This window comes from Myxine glutinosa, chromosome 1 (genome assembly GCF_964187855.1).
Source record: "Myxine glutinosa chromosome 1, kmMyxGlut1.1, whole genome shotgun sequence".
Lineage (NCBI taxonomy): Eukaryota > Metazoa > Chordata > Myxini > Myxiniformes > Myxinidae > Myxine > Myxine glutinosa.
Genome location: NC_136261.1, coordinates 69,009,842 through 69,028,468, shown reverse-complemented (window position 1 = coordinate 69,028,468; position 18,627 = coordinate 69,009,842). Strand labels below are relative to the sequence as shown.

At 49.4% G+C, this 18,627-nt stretch overlaps 1 protein-coding gene across 1 annotated transcript; it reads right to left on the bottom strand.

Annotated features, from left to right (window-relative positions):
- Window positions 1–310: 310 nt before the first annotated feature.
- On the bottom strand, window positions 311–6,408 carry LOC144890634 (uncharacterized). Its single transcript, XM_078771439.1, has 3 exons — window positions 6,392–6,408; window positions 1,431–1,800; window positions 311–1,292 (listed from the first exon to the last, which is right to left on the bottom strand). The coding sequence occupies exons 1-3, from the start codon at window positions 6,406–6,408 to the stop codon at window positions 444–446; spliced, it is 1,236 nt and encodes a 411-aa protein (XP_078627565.1). The 3' UTR covers window positions 311–443.
- Between the last annotated feature and the right edge of the window lie 12,219 nt (window positions 6,409–18,627).

Sequence of the window (18,627 nt, the reverse complement as noted above, 5' to 3'; positions counted from 1 at the left end):
TTTCTAGATTGGAAAAAATGTGTAGAAAATGACTAGCTATGGCCCCAAGCTGAAAAAATGTCCCACATACCATTTTTATGCAAATTACTGCTGCCATTATCAAAAAAACGATTTTTGACATATCTCAGCCAATATTGCAGATAATTGAAAAATGAAGGTGTCTAGACCCATGTTTTGAAGGGCATAGATCATGATAGAACTATTCATAACATGATTACATGTGTCTATGGTATACTAGTATGCTAATTAGTGCTTTATTTACAAAATAATCACAGTTTTACGAAATAATAGACTCATATTAAGGTCCGTCTACACAGACGTTAACACAAAGTTTTATTTTTCTAAATATTACAACTGTCAAAATAGTCCTAGCACTCAATGTGACCACTCTTCTCTTGCTTGTTTTAGATAAACATCATTAGCATTAGTGATTCTACACTGAGTCAGTCATCATCATTTTCATCGAAATCGTCAGAGTCAAACTCTTCTTCTCCTTCCTCTTCCTCCTCCTCTTCGTGCTCTCCTGTGTTCAGAAGATCCACCAGTGAGGTTGGTAGGATGGGACCACTGGACCACATTGGTTTCAACAGTCCTTCATCAGTCCTTATCCATCCTTGCTCCTCATAAGGTTTTGGCTTTTCGATGATAGGTTGATCGGCTCTTTTGTACAATGCTACGCGGTGGTTCACACGCTGGATGTGCGGCTTCAGGGCAGACTGGCATGGAGGAAGGCGAGCCAGATCAACCTTGGACTTGGATGTGAGGGTCTTGTCCTCTCCCACCATTTTTCGTAGCAGCTTGGCACGGACAATGTCCACTGATGACTCACGACTCTGGCCGTACATCACACAGGTGAATTTTTCTAACTGCCTCTCCACCTCAGGGTTGGCATCCCAGTTGTCACCCAGTTCACCGAATGCCCTGTGAAACCTGGGATTCTTCTCCAGCTTTTTCAAGGGCCCGACTTTTCCCTTCCCTTTGAAGGCACTGGTGCAGTCTTCTCCGCTGAACACATAGTACCCCAGGAGAGTGGCACAGTAGTCCTCTCCCAGGGATTCTGCCAGCTCAGAGACGTTGACAAGTTGGCGATGCTTCCCTGACCCTGTATCCAGGTACACCGTCAGCTTGATGTTGTGGGCATGGTGGAGCAGGATCAGGAGGATGTCTGTGTCCGGTGTTCTGACTACAGCGTTCTTGTATCCGATGGTAGCAGCATGATGGAGGTACAGAACCACCCTGGTATCAGTCTCTTCCTGGTTGCTGTAGATCGTGGGGAGTTCACGTACCTCGACCTGAAACACAAAAAGGCACCGCATTTCAATCACCAGTCACTGCCAGTTTCAGATCTAGACAAACATCACAGGTAATCACCTTTTTTTCAGGAAAAATTACAAATTGAATCGCCATTCACGAAGGGCTTTCAATTTTACCTTGCCATTCGTTGAGGCAAGTTGGTGGGCCTTCCCCTCCACGATCAGCACAGCCATCTCTGTTCTCTCCAGCCTGGTAGCTGCCTCTTGTCCACTCCACACTTTCAGAAGAAGCTGGCACATCTGCTTTTTGTTGTCGTCATTTGCAAGGAACATTTTGAAGTCATATGGCTTCCTGGTTGCTGGTCCAGCCAGAATGCCGTGCACACTGGTAGTGGTTTTATTCAAGTTGTCCCACTCACAGTGGAATACAAGGTTGCCCTCTCCTGTCACAATTTGTGGTGTACGATAAGTTGAGACTTCATCCAGGACCTTGGCGAGAGCAGTTTCCAACTCCAAGGCGAAATCGTAGCTCTCAGAGTGTCCAAGCCTGTGTAGTATTGTGGTGAGCTGTTTGCTTCAGAACAGGTGCCTTACAGTCACACAGAGGAGAATGTGCTTTGGTAACTTCCATTTTCCATCTGACACTGCACGGCACAGATCTTGTCCAATGGAGAAGACCAGACGCTTCACCTTTTCTGTCTCGATGCCCTCCTTGCCAGTCATTAGCACGCTGAGAAAGCGGACAAGGTCTGGAGGTAGGATGTCTTCAGGATTGAGCTCCATGTCTTCAGCTGTTGGTGGCCATGGTTGGTCTTTACACTCTCTGAAAGCCTGTAGAATACCCTGGCGAAGTTGGAGGGCAACATTTTGGTTCTTGTTTGTGCTTCCGAGTGTGAATGCTCGTGCGAGAGCATTGGAAACTGTTATGTTTGAGCTGTGCACAAGCCAGAAAGAAATGACATCACATTTGTCATGATCAACCTTCGTGAAGTGGATATGCTCCTTGATTGGGTCATTCTGTAGGCGTTTCAGTAGTTTCTCTGACCGATAATTTGAGTTCTCATATCCATTCAGTTTCAGTTCCTCGACATAGAGCAAGCGCAAGGAAGAAAGCTGTAGAACTTTATTCTGCTGGATGACCTGGGTTTGAATGTGTTCCAGTACTGAGTTGAATGCCTTTTCATGGGCGGCTGACATGCAAGCCTGCTCCTTTGGTGCTTCGGCTCTGTGAATCGCACGCTCATAGTTGTAGAATGCTGTGCGGAAAGCTTTAAAACATGGCGGATGGTGTTTGGCCTCACATGCAAAGAGGTCTTTGTTTTTCACCTTTCGATGGAGGCGATAGAGACCCATTTTCTCAGCCCGTGTTTCGATTTGCTCCCATGCATTTTCTTTGTTTTTAAAGGATGGGAAGGTTGTAGGCCTCTCAGTATTGCGATGAGCATCTTTGGTCTCAACTTTCTCACAAAATATACACTCTGGCGGGAAGATGGGTTCAGCAGAACCTCCTGGTTTACGAGGAGAGTGATGCCATGATGAGGTTGATGGCCCTGGTTCTGTATCATCTCCCAGACGATGAAAGTGGCGGACAAAGTGCTTATAACACTTGCTGTGATATCCTACTCTTTCTAGGTCATCAGGAAGAGTTGCCGGGATCTGATCACATACTGATTGCATACGACATGGGGAGTCATGCGGTTGGTTGAGACGTCTATCCCGGATCTTTTGAAGCAGTTGCAGTTTTTCTGAAGCAGATCCTTTAATTTTACGGAGGGGCGTGAAATCCCCATGATCAGACATGGATGGTACATGAAGGATGCATGTAGGAGGAGAGCTTTGGGCTGCAGGTTCTACACTCCGTTTTCTTTTGGGCATGCTTGCTGTCGATGTCTACCATCACTGTTAAATGACAAATAAGAAATCACGAATGATGTTAAAAGTGCCTGTGAAAGGAGGCTCTGAGTTTTCAGTGAGGTAACAGAGGTTCTGAGTCATGTTCTACACTAGGGTACTTTTTAGCTGACTAAACCATGTTTAGTGGCATCAAAAGTGCTAATAGCTAAAACATCTAAATTCTTCCACACTAACGTTAGCTATCTAGGCCAATGAAACATTGTGCTAAGTTACTGTAGCTAGCTCAGCTGTCGTGCCTCTTTCTGGTTCAATTCATATACAGAAGTCAACAGATATGTCTCATGTTTGGCATTAACAAAAGTTTAAGTTACACCGACATTAGGAACATACTGTACATAGATGAGGCTAGCTTTAACGTTAGCTAACATGGTGCTAGCTGGCTCAGCTGTTATTCTGCCTGTTTATGATTTCATGCAGAAACTGAAGTCAAGAGTGTGAGTAACATTATAGTTAGCATCTTACCTGGCTAGATTGGAGGATGAATACCAAGAACAACACACAGATGGAATGGAAGACTGAACTTTCAACTGAGGTATTCAATAACATCAACGTTACCAATTGATACGAGCGCGCGACATTACCAATTGATACGAGCGCGCGAGCGCGCATGTTACATGGATGGAAATGTAAAATGGCAGCTATAGCAGCACTAATTTGGATCTCTAGTCTGTCATTTCTGCACTGTGATTGGATAACATAAAAAAATATGTTTGGGAGTTAACAGCAGGAGTTGGTAGATTTTACGTGGGCTGGGTGAGAAACCTTTAAATAAGCAAGTGAAAATCTCTCGCAATACAAAGTCAATGGTGGGAAGAAAAGTTGAGTGGTACCAATGTTACTGCCAATGTCCCGCCCCTATGCAAGACTCAGGAGCATCTTGTTGACATTTAACCTTGAAAATACCTGGGTTTAGACCCCTTATGTACCATGTTAAGTTATCTGCAGTATTAACGTATCCTTATCATTTGTAAAACTGATTATTTTGTAATTACAGCATTAATATGCATACTAGTATACCATAGACACATGTAATCATGTTATGAATAGTTCTATCATGATCTATGCCCTTCAAAACATGGGTCTAGACACCTTCATTTTTCAATTATCTGCAATATTGGCTGAGATATGTCAAAAATCGTTTTTTTGATAATGGCAGCAGTAATTTGCATAAAAATGGTATGTGGGACATTTTTTCAGCTTGGGGCCATAGCTAGTCATTTTCTACACATTTTTTCCAATCTAGAAACACTGATTAGAAGTATATCTCCGGGGGGTGCAGGGGGACCTAGTCTTCCTACTAGACTATACTCGATCTTACTCGATCCCATATTACATGTACTTTCATTGCATACAAATTATACTTCCTCCTAGAAATTCCATGCCCGAACCTCAGCGCAATCCAAGAGGATTCACTTGTTTTTATTATTAAACATGCATTGAACACTGATGAACTGTGGTGACTGCACCGATTGGTGCTTGAGGGTGCTTGTATTGGTGCGTTTTTAGGTGCTTTCATGGTGCATTGATGCAGAGCAGACTGTCTCCCCCCCAGAAAGAACAATTACAGGTCCTGGGTTAGTTTTGTAAATAAAAGTAGAGTCATTGTAAATAATGCTCCCCACCGTCAATGTATAGTTTGAAGACCATTCCGCAATTCGGTTAACTGTGGGCGTAAGTCTGTTAGGCAGGGTGCAATGGAGCAGCGGGACACATTTATTTATGTTTTAAAACTGTCGCACTCAGGGTCAGGTTAAAAGTAGAGGGAACTACACCTACGTGTCACACGAAATAAAAAGTTGTAGGCCCGGGCCGTGCCTAAGATGAGGAGGGTGCAGTGTTGCGGACATGAGGACTGTATTTTTTTGATTGTGTGTATTATTATTATTGTTATTATTATTCTGCGCCTCCTGCCTCCGGAGCTGTGTAAAAGTCAAAGGGCGTCCCATAATTAGTCCATAAAGCATCCACACCACAGCTAATCATAGAACACCCCTGTTCAACAGTTATATCTTATTATGTGTTTTAGGGTAAGGCTGTGTCTCCCATTAATTGAAATACTCCATTGCACCAGTGAAAGAGATAGATTCCCTTCATTCCCACTCCAAAAACTTCCATTCCCCCTTTTCGTCAATTGCCATTCGCATTGCCAACTGCATTTTGGGCGGTTTTCTCTTCATCCGCCATTGACCACGAGGCAGGGTTGGGGAAGAAAGGCGGGTCCCCACCTCGTCATAGAGGGGAGGAGTGAGTCAGCCCCACTCAACCAACCACGAACAAGGGGTTGGACTTGGAGAGGGTGTGGAAAGAAACATCGAGGAGGTTCGCAAAGGTTGAGGGGTGGGGCCTATATAACCCACGGCAGGGCGTTTCCCAAGGGGCGGAAGGGAGATGATGAGCTTTTACCGAAACTGTGAGAGAAGTCCAGGGTTGAGCTGCAGATCGAGCCACCGAAACTGCGAGAGAAGTCCAGAGTGGAGCTGCAGATCGAGCCACCGAAACTGCGAGAGAAGTCCAGAGTTGAGCTGCAAATCGAGCCCCCGCAACTGCAGCCACAGCAGCGTGAGGCCTGGACGGCAGTTTGGAGCAGGGCCGCGAAGGGGCGGCGGCTGCCCAATGAGTCGATCGGGGCAGGACCAGTTGGACCTCCCTATCCCGCCAGCCATCCATCTCCCGCCAGTCCTATCATCATTCCCCGTGTAAGTGTGCTCGTAGTCTGTCTTTTGTCTTGTCCCTGGGTAGTAACAATAAGTCTGTATAAGCTAGTATTTTCACTGTGTCACCTGCGTCTCATGTGCTTGTAAATAAACGTGACTGATGTCTTTTTGCTTATGTGTGTGAATAGTAAATAAATTTAGTAGTATTTCCAAACCTTTCTTTGCCTTCGTTTTCCTCTTTGCATTCGGTCGCTTTAGAGTTTTCCATATTGGGCAGCCGCGGTGCGATACGGCCAACATTTGGGTGGAATCGGGTTCTAATCGGGGAATAACTGTTCGTTCGCGGCAACACCACCGCTCGGTAAAATAACATCTTTAACCGCGTCCGTAACAATATATATATATATATATATATATTATGTATGTGTATATATATATATATATATATATATATATATATATATATATATATATATATATATATATATATATATATACACACACACATACATACATACATACATACATATATATATATATATATATATATATATATATATATATATTCACCGCAGCTCTGAAACCATCGCAGCTTTGGGACCATCGAAGCTTTGAGACAACCACAGTGGTGACCACGGCAGCTTTGGGCTTTTGCGAAGCGACGCCGCCGGGCGAACACGATTGAGGAAGGGCGGCGGCTGCTCACTCCCGGCCCGGCCATCCTCCCGTGTCCAGGCGAACCTTCCTCCCCTTCCAGTCATCCGTGCCTGGCCTCATCCATCCATTCATGTGAGTCTGACCGTAGTCTGTCTTTTATCTTGTCCAGGGGTTGAGTAAGACTGTTTAGGTAAGTTAATAATTGCTCTGTGTCTTCTGGTCCTTCCATCCTTTCTGTAAATTATTTTATTATCTTTCCTTCTCCTTGGTTCCTTTGATTGTGTAAATATTAGTAATAAATTATATTTGTATTTCCTACCTTTGTTCTTCTTCTTCATGCTCGTCCGGTCGCTTTAGTGATTTCCCCATTGGACACCTGTGGCACGATTCGGCCAACAAATAGGAATCGGGTCTAGTTCTTGTTAATAGTTCGTGCCGCGGTTGCTAAACCGCTCGGCAATTAACATCTGTCCGCGGTCGCGAACGGGGTTGCGCCCCTGCCTCTCCGGAGGGAGCTGTGCAGCGTCAGGACTCACGTCGGTCAGTCACAAACAAGGGGACTAATCCCCCCTTCTTAAGGGTAAGAAGGCCGACGTAGAGATCCGCAACAAATTGGTGCCAGGAGCGAGATTCGGACCTGAAGCGCGCTTAGCGCACTCAAATTATGAGTGGCCCACAATTTTATTTAACATCTTAAATTTAAAATCATGCCATGGATGGTCAATGCGATCGGGTGCCGGTGGGAGAGATAGAAGGGGTAGGAGTGACCCAGGACCCCAGGGAAGAAGTGGGAATGATGGAGGAGGAAAGCAATGAGGATGTGGTTGCAGAGGGTTCAGGCGCACAAGATGGCGCCCTCGCGCACGATGTTGAAGCGGCACCAAATGTCGCCGCGCCCGTGACCGTAGCAGCGCCGCCAATGGACTGGGGCCTATTCATGCTGCAAATGCGGGCCCTCATGGAAGAGAACAGGGGGTTGGGGGGCCAAATGGGGGCAATGAGGGACGAAGCGAGGAGTACCAGTGAACGGTTGGGCAATCAAATCAAGGGATTAAAAACGGACATGGGAAATCAAATCGGGGGGCTAGAAGCTAAATTTGAGGGTTTAGACAACAAATTTGAGGGTTTAGACAACAAATTTGAGGGTTTAGACAACAAATTTGAGGGTTTAGACAATAAATTTGAGGGGCTAGACAATAAATTCGAGGGGATAGACAACAGGTTGGAAGGGCTAGCAGGTAAATTGGGGGGCCAACTGAATGACATGGGTAACCAAATCGGGGAAATGAAAGAGGGGTTAACGGGGTTGGAGAATAGAATGGCAGCCCAGGAGAACCAGATGGAAGGGGTGAAGAATGGGTTAGGGGGGTTAGAAAACACCATGGAAGGCAAATTGAGGGAAATAGGGGAACAATCCACCCGGGAAATTAAACAAATGGGAGATCAGATAGAAGAGGTGAAAATCGGGTTAGAAACTAAATTGGATGCCCAGAGGAATGATTTGGAGCAGATGAGGGTGGCATCTACCAAAGAGATGGGAGAAATGGGGGAGGAGATCAGACGAGGTGTTGGCGAGGAGTTCGCGGGGGTACGCGAGGAGGTAAAGCGAGGTGAGGAGCGTATGGAGAAAGAGGTAAGAAATAGAACGGTTAGGTTACAGGGGGGCATAGAAGATCTAACGAGGGGAGTAGAGTAGCTGACAGTGGGACAAAAGGAATTAGTGGAGCAGGTGGAGAAGAACACTGCGGTAATCATGGGGTTGAAGGCGACACAGAAAGAGATAAAAGGAGACTCGTAGTGACGAAGAGGTAATGTCAGATGGTACATGAGGGGTTGACAAAGAGGTTGGACGAAGTAACAGAAGTAATGGAGACGAAAGGACGGAAGGTGAGGACGCACATACAGATGACTAAGGTGACATTAGAGGAAGAAATTGAGGGGGCGCACCGGGAAATGAAAGAGGTGAAGAAAAAATTAGAGGATGTGGAAGAGGGGGTGAGTGAAATTAAGAAGAGACAGAGGGAAACTAAGAGGGAGATAAAGGAGGAGGTGATGGAATATGTACAAGGTCTGTGCTCAAATCATGATGATGTGCTTACTGACCAAATAAAGAGTTTGCATGTGGTGGAGGAGAAGCGGAGACGAGGTGCCAAGGTGAGTGGCGATATACTCGGAAATGTATATGGTGTGAGCGGAGATTCAGTCGGCTTGGGTGTTGGTTTAGACCCGGGTGTTCGTGAGAGGCCGCTGGGAAGGTGTGCGACAGGTACAGAGTGTGAAGGAGGAGGTGTGCGAGGATGTCCGACTATGGGGTGTGTGAGGAAAAAGTGCGCGCCGAGGAGTGAGTGTGCTGTCGAGAGTGAGTTGGTTGTGGCGCGTGTGCGGGGGGGCACATGGAAGCACGTGATGGGGAGTGTTACAGGGGATGTAACTAAAGAGTGCACACCTGTGGTGAGTGTTACGGAGGACGTAACGGGAGAGTGTGCACAAGAGGATGCGTGAAAAAGGTGTGTAACAGAGGAGTGCATGATTACAGAGTGCGCTGTCAAGAGTAAGGGTGAATGCGCGACCGAGTGTGGTGGTGAGAGTAGTGGGAGTGACACGAAGCATGAGTCGGTTGTGGCAGGTGAGAGGATGTACACCTGGAATGGAAGGATGCACACCTGGAATGGTCGAGCGTGTGTGGGAATGCACGCTTGAGTTGGTAGTGGAGCACATGATTGGGTTTGCGGAGGAGAGCACACCCATGGTTGTCACAGAGGATGTGACCGAGGAGTGGGCGCGAAGAGGTGTGTTGGTGAGGTGTGCGAACGACGAGTGTGTGCTCAGGTGTGCGGTGGTCAGGTGTGTGACGAAGACTATGAGTGTACAGGGGGGGGGGGTGTGTAAGAGAAGGTGCAATGACGGAGAGCATGGAGACAGCTGGATGTGTGAGCAAGGAACGGAACGCGGGGTGTGAGCATGCAAGTGGAGCATCGACGTTAACCGGGTTAGCGGTTAGATCGACTTGTAGCCGAAGCGAGCCCTCGGTTCTTGCCGGGCGTTGTGCGCCACGGGAACCAGCAGGGATCGTAACCACGGCGGTTTCAAAGGAACCGCCGTACGGGATCCACGCCGGGCCTCGCTCCGAACGGTCGCGTCCGTGCTCCGCTAAGTGGAGCGGGCGGCCCGGTCGGAAGGGTCGTCACGGCGACCCCTTGTGGTTGAGGCGTTCCGGCAGGGCGAGATCGGGCCATCGGACGGCTCCGTGCCGAGATGGTGCGTGGAATCTCAGCCCAGGTAAGCCCCCTTCCCTGCACCGAATGCCGGACGAATCCAACCGCCGTCAACAAACCACCCGCATTCATTGCTCGGCTGTGCGAAGCCGAGCTTTGGAAATGAATTGGCGCACCGAGAGGCTCAAGTGAGTAGACGTGTGAGGGTGGTAGCAGTAGCAAATTGGAAAAGCAAAATTTGTGATTAAAATTTTTTTTGATTGGCAGTGATTGGCAAATTTTTGATTGACTGGAATTTGATGAGCAAAATTGATAGTAGAAGCTGCCTGATGTGGTGGGATGGCAAATCCACCATCCCTCACAACGGGGGCAAAGGAGCTATAGTTTTACGGGGTTTGGCAGTGAAAACTAGCCCGGGAGGGTTAGGATAATGATAGGGATCTAGAGAAGGAGGACCATAGGTAACGGTAAGGTAAGTAGCGACATTGGACAGGTAGTGGGGACATAGAGAGTGTAGTTGGATTATAATGACGAGGGAGCGCAATAATGTAAGGGGCGACAGGGAAGCGCGAGTTTTAGCAGGGCACCAGGTAGATCAGATGATGCCGTGTGTGTGAGAGTATTGATATCGAGCAAAATGAGGAATTGCTAGGCAATGCTCGTGAATGGTGCAGTGTGTGTGTGTGTTGAAAGTGTACTCAGCAGCGTATTGTGAGAAGTGTGAGATGAATGATATTGTGTTGAGTGAATGAGCTTGCATGGGGTGCAAGTGACGAACAGGTGTGTGGAACGCTTGGTGGGTATGCCCGAGGTGCAGCCAGGGGGTGTGCCCGTGGTGCAGCCGTTGGGTATGTCCGAGGTGCAGCCGGGGGGTGTGTCCATGGTGCCGCCGGTGCGTGTGTCCATGGTGCCCCGGTGCGTGTGTCCGTGGTGCAGCCGGTGGGTGTGTCCGTGGTGCCGCCGGTGCGTGTGTCCGTGGTGCAGCCGGTGGGTGTGTCCATGGTGCTGCCGGTGCGTGTGTCCATGGTGCAGCCGGTGGGTGTGTCCGTGGTGCAGCTTCTGGGTGCCTGGGGCAATGGTTTGGAGATTCAGAAGTGTATTGTGGAAAGTGTGAGGTGATTGTGAGTTGTATTGAGCGTGGAAGTGTATGGAGCAGTGTATGAGTGAGTAATGGTGATTGAGTGTTGTGTTGAGCAAATGGTCCTGGAGGAAGGAGGGTGCAGGAGGCACCAGGTGTGATGGCACAGGTGTGCAAATACAGCTGTATGGAGAATGGTTGTATGGAATAAATGGTCTGGAATATATGGAGTATGGAATGGATGGTGTGGAGGGAGTATGGTGGAAACTGTGGCGTGGAGTGGTTGGTGTGAAGGCAGTGGATGGGGAGGATGGACCCCATCATGAATACCCGGGCAGGGTAGTTTAAGAGTTAGGTAGAGGGAGTAGGTAAATTGTGGTTGGATATTGGCATCTGTGGTGTGTGTTGGAAGAATGGTGTTTGGATGGGTGCATTAGTGATGTGGAAATGGCTGGGCGTGTGGCCTGTTAGTGTGTGTAGTTAAATGGGCACTCAGCCACTGTTAGGGTGTCGGCCAGGTGAGGACGCAGGTGGGCTCTGGGAGCCGGTAGAGTTGTTGTGGATGGGGCCTGAGGATCCGGAGGATGAACCCGGGTAGCCCAGTGCCAGAGAGGGCACCGAGTGGGGTAAGCGCCAAGGAGGGCCTTCCCCAGTTAGATAGGTTAGGTTAAGGAGCAGGTAAGCTCGGAGGCAACTACAGTGGTGGAGGTGTGCAGGTGGGTAGACCTGCTGGGAGAGCCACATGACCCAGTCCTGAAATTGTGCAAAGGCACAGGGAGTTGAATCGGGGGAGTGGGACCCCAAATTGATGAAGCACCACAGTTTGGTCAATGGGAATTTGGTTCTTAAAACCGCATAGAGTAAGTTGGCCAATGGTTTGGCAGGGAAAGACCCCGGGTAGTGTAAAGTGTATTAAAGTCATTTAGAGGATAGTTAGGATTGAAATCTCCTTGCACCATCTGCATCCACTCACCTGAGGTAACGACGATGCTCCACACCATGCCATGGGTTGTTGTTTTTATTTTTCTGTGCAAATGTTTGGATTGTGGGATGCATCATGACGTGGGTGTGACATTGTGCTTTGTTGTTCCAACTCTCCCTCCTTATGAGGATTGATGATGAATTGATGATGGCAAATTTTGGTCAGAGGGATTGTGGTGACGAATTTGGTGTAGGGGAAATATAGGGAAGACGAGAGAGTGGTGACGAATTTGTAAATGTGTAGGTTTTTGTAAATACGGGGAGGGACAAGTGGGGGTAGTGTAGGTCACATGTGGGGGGCGTACGGTAGGGACGAGCTTTCTCACTTCGCTCTCCGTACGCACCTTGTTCTGCATTACCTGTTTTGATGTGTACCCTTGTGACCTTACCCCTTGCTCACCTGTCTTCTGTTCCCCTGTCTCCCACCCGAGGACTGTGCTCTCTGGGGAGCGTGCAGGAGTCCGCCATTGTGTGCCCGAATCCTTGCAACCAGCTGCCTGCATCCATGCACCACTTATGGACCACATGTCTGTGGCTGAGCACCACTTATGGACCCCACGGGTTGGGGCATGGCCCCTCTGCTGGAACCGGCCATGATGGCCCGAGATCTTGCTGGCGGACCTTGGTAAAATGGCACCTATGCCATACAGGTGAACCACTCATAGTCGGCCCCTGTGGGCCATAAATAAAATGCGGACACGTTGTGCAATGTTCATTTTATTATGTCCAAATAGGCCGCCAGCAAGAAGAACATGAAGAAAGACAACATCAGGAAGAACATTGGCCAGCAGAGGGAGCCGAAGAGCAAGAGTACCAGGGGTTTGTTTTGTTTATTATTGACTGTGGTGACTGTGCACTCTGGTGCGTTTATGGTGCTGTATGGGGCCTTTTGGTGCTTTATGGTGCTGATTATTGGTGCTGGTGCGTCGATGCAATGCAGGCTGTCTCCCACCCCCCCCCCCCCCCAAAAGAACAATCGCAGGTCCTTGGTTGCATTGTGTAAATACAATTAGCGTCATTTGTAAATAATGCTCCCCACCGTTCATGTATAGTTTAAAAACGATTCCGCAATTCGGTTAGCTGTGGGCGTAAATCTGTTAGGCAGGGTGCAATGCAGCAGGGGGACATACTTATTTGTGTTTTAAAACTGTCACACTCAGGGTCAGGTTAATTGTAGAGGGAACTACACCTACGTTTCACACTAAAGTTAAAGTTTTATAGGCCCGAGTACGTGCTTAGAGGATGAGGGTGCAGTGTTGCAGATTTGAGAATCCTGTGTTTTTTTGTATTGTTGTAAGTGTCATGAGAATTGTTTGTAAATATCACCCTCCGTGTGTAAAGGTAACAGGACGTCCTCCTAGTTACTCCATATACATACACGTAGCAAATCATATACCCCTCTTAAATAGTTATCTCCTTATTCTATGTAGTTGAAGGCTCTGTTCCCACTAGTTGACACTGCATTGCATCAAATTGAAATAAGGTAGAATCCCCTGTCTAGAGTGAAGCCTCAATTGCCAACTGCAATTGCCTCCATTGAGCACGCGGTCAGCTCAGAGAAGAAAGGCGTGTCTCCGCCCTCGTCACCAAAGGGTGGAGCCAGGAGAGCCCACGCCGACCAACCAAACACCAGGGGTTTGGCTTGAGAGGGCAGAGAGAGAACGATCGGGGAGGTTCGCGAAGGTTCGAGAGTGTGGTCTATATAACCCGCGGCGGGACGCCCCCACAGGGAGATGAGTCCTTGGAGAGCACGCGATGCACCTGAGGAAGCACGCCTGAGCTTTAAACCACCACAGCTCTGAAACCACCGCAGCTCTGAAACCATCGCAGCTTTGGGACCATCGAAGCTTTGAGACAACCACAGTGGTGACCACGGCAGCTTTGGGCTTCTGCGAAGCGACGCCGCCGGGCGAACACGATTGAGGAAGGGCGGCGGCTGCTCACTCCCGGCCCAGCCATCCTCCCGTGTCCAGGCGAACCTTCCTCCCCTTCCAGTCATCCGTGCCTGGCCTCATCCATCCATTCGTGTGAGTCTGACCGTAGTCTGTCTTTTGTCTTGTCCAGGGGTTGAGTAAGACTGTTTAGGTAAGTTAATAATTGCTCTGTGTCTTCTGGTCCTTCCATCCTTTCTGTAAATTATTTTATTATCTTTCCTTCTCCTTGGTTCCTTTGATTGTGTAAATATTAGTAATAAATTATATTTGTATTTCCTACCTTTGTTCTTCTTCTTCATGCTCGTCCGGTCGCTTTAGTGATTTCCCCATTGGACACCTGTGGCACGATTCGGCCAACGAATAGGAATCGGGTCTAGTTCTTGTTAATAGTTCGTGCCGCGGTTGCTAAACCGCTCGGCAATTAACATCTGTCCGCAGTCGCGAATGGGGTTGCGCCCCTGCCTCTCCGGAGGGAGCTGTGCAGCGTCAGGACTCACGTCGGTCAGTCACAAACAAGGGGACTAATCCCCCCATCTTAAGGGGAAGAAGGCCGATGTAGAGATCCGTAACAATATATATGAGCGTTATATATATATATAGTTGCAGTTTTGAGAACCCCTCACTTGTAAATACTTGTAAATAATTCTTGTAAATAATTCTCTTCATTTAATAAGGTCGCACCCATAGTTAGTCCGCAAGCAACACGTAGGACACCATGGGACTTTAGTTATTTCCTTAATATGTGTTTCAGAAAAGGCTGTGTTCCCAATAGTTGAATCTGCATTGTATTAATTAAATAAGATAGGTCCTTTTCAATTCCATTCATTTTGTAGCTTGACTCTCTCCAAATTCTATTACTCGCCTTTTGTTAGCAGCGTTCGCTGCCTCGCTGAGCTTCCGCCCAAGCGCCGCCTGTAGTGAAATTATACCAAAGTTGAACCCAGGATAGTTACTCGCTTCAGCCACTGAAGGGCGTCTATAAAACCTGGGACGTCCGTGACGCTGGCCACTCCTGTGACATTTACTTTACATGTAGTCTTGAATGGTACGTATATGCTAGACTCGCACATATATGCTAGACTCGCTTGCTTTGACTATTATTATCGGTCTTCTCTGTATGACACCAAGATCCTGATATCTATTGCATGACTGTATTTTTACAGGATGATGCCAGAGATCTAATTGAGATTAAACCTACCTATGGGACAAAGTTGTGGACCTGATTGATTTTTCACAACATTTAATCTCAATTAAGATCTAAGGAAATGGCGGGACACAAGATGATCAATGTACCGACACTCGGCTCCGACCCACAAGCTGAGCAATCGGGCTCGGTGTTCACTCACTGGCTCAAAACGCTGGAGAACCAGTTCGGTGCCCAGGATGCCGTACCCACCGCTGAAACGAAGCTGTCTGTGCTACAGACCAAAGTCGACCACCACGTTTACAGGAGCATCGCTCGATGTACGACGTACGATGCCGCCGTGGCAGAACTAAAGCGACTTTACATTAAGAAACGGAGCGTGGTGTACAACAGGCATCTGCTCGCCACGCGACATCAACAGCCAACCGAGTCGATCGATCACTTCGCTCAGGAGCTGCGGCACCTCCTCACGGACAGCACTCAAGAGGTACGGACACACGAGCAAGTCCAGGACGATCTTGTCCGAGACGCTTTCGTCTCTGGGATCAGCTCTAACAGATCTGAGACTCAGGCTCTTGGAGACAGCTGACCTGACGTTCGCGGAGGCCCTACAGTTCGCCAACGTTTACACTGAGGCCCGGAAACAATCCACCGCTTATGACCACGCACGGGTCGTCGCGGGGACTTCTCAACTCACGCGACCGGAGAGGGCTACCGCCGAGGATACGGGTGCGGGCTCGACTGCGGCCGAGCCCCTGGCCGCTCCCGAGGTGGACTCGGATTCCGGCCTGGCAGCAGCTACAGCAGCCAGGCCCAGGCCTGACCGGAACGCGACGTGTTATTTTTGTGGCAATAGGCAGCATCCCAGGTCAGCGTGTCCGGCTCGGGAAGCCATATGCCATTTGTATTCCACTAAAGGACATTTTGCGAAAGTGTGCAAGAAGACCGCGCAGGGCACACGAGCACGCGCGACCTTGAACGGGCTTATCGCGGAGCCAACGGACCGAGCACAGAACGGGGCGCCTCACCCGGCTTTGATGAGCGATCCTCCTCCTCCTCGCGGGCCCCTGGCTGCACGCACGTCCTTGGTGAGATACACTGGGCCGCCGAAACAAATGGGGCAAACGCGGCCGGCCGCGGAGCGGCCGACCTTGACTGGCGTTCGAACACCTTCCTCAAACAAACAAAAAGTTCCGGCTTTGAAAGCTCCTCCTGTTGAGCAACAAACGCTGCACGTGACACGAGCGCCATCTGACGGCTGTTCGTACGAACTACACGCTCTTGCTCCAGCACGTGAAAGTACAATTGACTGCGGTCTTTTGCACGGGACACGAGCGCCATCTGACGGCAGCTTGTACAAACTACACGCTCTTGCTCCGGCACGACCAACTATGCGTTTGGCATGGGGGCCCTCCGGAGGCTCCTCGAACGACTGGAAAACTGCAGCTGGTGTGGGATCCATGCGTGAGGCGCGATCTTCTCGCTCGGACAGCGCAATACCTGCCGGATCTTCTGGCCTTGATCGGGCCATTATCCCGCTCTTGGTCGAAGGCATTTTTGCACGGGCCCTAATCGACACAGGATCTACGGATAGTTTCATCGATCAGCGGCTGGTGCGTCAACATGGGCGGCCGGTCATCGGGACTACACGACGGATCTTCATGGCCTCCCAAGGACTTCGGCTCAGCACGAAGGGGGAATGTCGATTGAAACTTGTGATAAAGGGACGCATGTTTTCCGATGCACATCTCATGGTCTTGCCTGCATTATGTGCGGACATCCTGTTCGGACACGATTTTCTTAAGCGACATGGACGTTTGGAAATTGAATTCGGTGGGATGGACATGCTTGCTGTGTGTGCACTCGCGAAAATGGAAATTGAGCCTCTTTCGCTGTTCCCCAACCTGACCACTGACTGCACTCCTGTAGCAGTAAAATCACGGCGCTACTCATGAGCGGACGCGCAATTCATTGTGGAAGAAATGGCCCAACTCTTGAAGGACGGTGTTATCGAACCTAGCCGGTCGCCGTGGCAGGCACAGGTCTTAGTGGTGCGAAGTGAGGCCCATCGCCGGCGCATGGTAATCGACTACTCACAGACGGTTAATCGCTTTACACAGCTGGATGCCTACCCCTTACCGGGGATGGACGCGCTCGTACGACTGATGGCCCAGTACTCCGTCTACAGCACTCTCGATCTGCGTAGTGCATATCATCAGATCCCCATCTCTAGGGCTGATCGCATCTATACCGCCTTCGAATCGGGTCAAAGGTTATACCAGTTCACCCAATTACCTTTTGGGGTAACGAACGGGGTCGCCTGTTTTCAGAGGGCTATGGACGACCTCATTACAAAGGAGAACTTGACAGATGTCTTTGTCTATCTGGACAATCTTACGGTTTGTGGGTATGACCAGGAGCATCACGATGCTAATCTGAAGCGCTTCCTCGAGGTCGCGCATAGGTATCGCCTAACCATGAATGAGGCTAAGTGTCGTTACTCTCAATGCACGATAGATCTTCTGGGGTACACCGTGACCCATGGCTCAGTCTCTCCGGATAAGGAGCGTCTGTGACCTTTGCTTGATATGGCCCCGCCCGGCGATCAAGCTTCGCTGAAGCGAGCTCTCGGGCTGTTCGCCCACTATTCGAAGTGGGTGCAAAATTTATCTGCGAAACTCCGCCCCCTCGTGGCCTGTGACACGTTCCCCATGAGCCCGGCGGCCTTGGCGGCCTTCGGGGGCCTTAAGGCCGACATCGCGGGCGCCGCTGTGGTGACGATCGACGAGAGCGAATCTTTCGTCTTGGAAAGTGATGCCTCGGATAATGCGATAGCGGCGACTCTCTCCCAAGGGGGGTGCCCTGTGGCTTTCTTTTCGCGGACTCTCACCTCCGCTGAGCAGAGGCATTCATCTGTCGAAAAGGAAGCGTACGCGATCGACGAGTTGATTCGGCAATGTCGACCGTACTTACTCGGGCGATGCTTCCAAATCATCACGGACCAACAAAGCGTTGCGTTCATGTACGACACCTTACATGCTCAACGTATTAATAATGAGAAAATCACTCGCTGGCGTATCGAACTCGCCGACTTCTGCTACACCATCAAATACTGCCCGGGGAAGGATAACCTGGTCACCGACGCTTCATCGAGGCCGGCTACGTGCGCGGGGATCGTAACTTTGGAGGGGCTGCGCATTTTGCACGACACTATGTGTCATCCAGGGGTGGCGCGTTTCGCTCATTTTGTGCGTAGTGGTAATCTGCCGTACTCGATTGAAGAAATCCGCCGGATCTGCCGAGACTGCGCTATATGTGCGGAACTCAAGCCGCGTTTTTACAACCCTCCCATGGGGACGCTGGTTAGGGCTACTAGACCGTGGGAGAGATTGGCAATGGATTTCAAAGGACCACTGCCGGTGTCGAGCAACTCTCGTTAGCTGCTCACTATCATTGATGAGTACTCGCGATTCCCTTTTACTTATACGTGCGGGGATATGATGGCAGCCACGGTCATACGGTGCCTGCAGAATTTGTTTTCTATGTTTGGGTATCCGGCCTACGTGCATACCGATCGGGGTGCGGTGTTCCTGTCGCAGGAGGTGCGAGGTTATTTGCTCCAAAATAATGTTGCTTAGAGTTACACCACACCGTACAGACCCCAGGCGAATGGGCATAATGAACGCTTCAATGGTATTATATGGAGGGCCGTCATGCTAAGCCTCCGGACCCTCGGCCGGGGTCTCCATAAATGGGTTTGGTCGCTACCTGCGGCCCTGAACTCGATCAGGGCTCTC

Excerpts from the sequence above, each read along its gene's own strand:
- LOC144890634 (XM_078771439.1), bottom strand. Across the intron at positions 1,293-1,430 it reads TTGCCTCAACGAATGGCAAG|GTCGAGGTACGTGAACTCCC; the intron begins GTAAAATTGAAA and ends TTTGTGTTTCAG.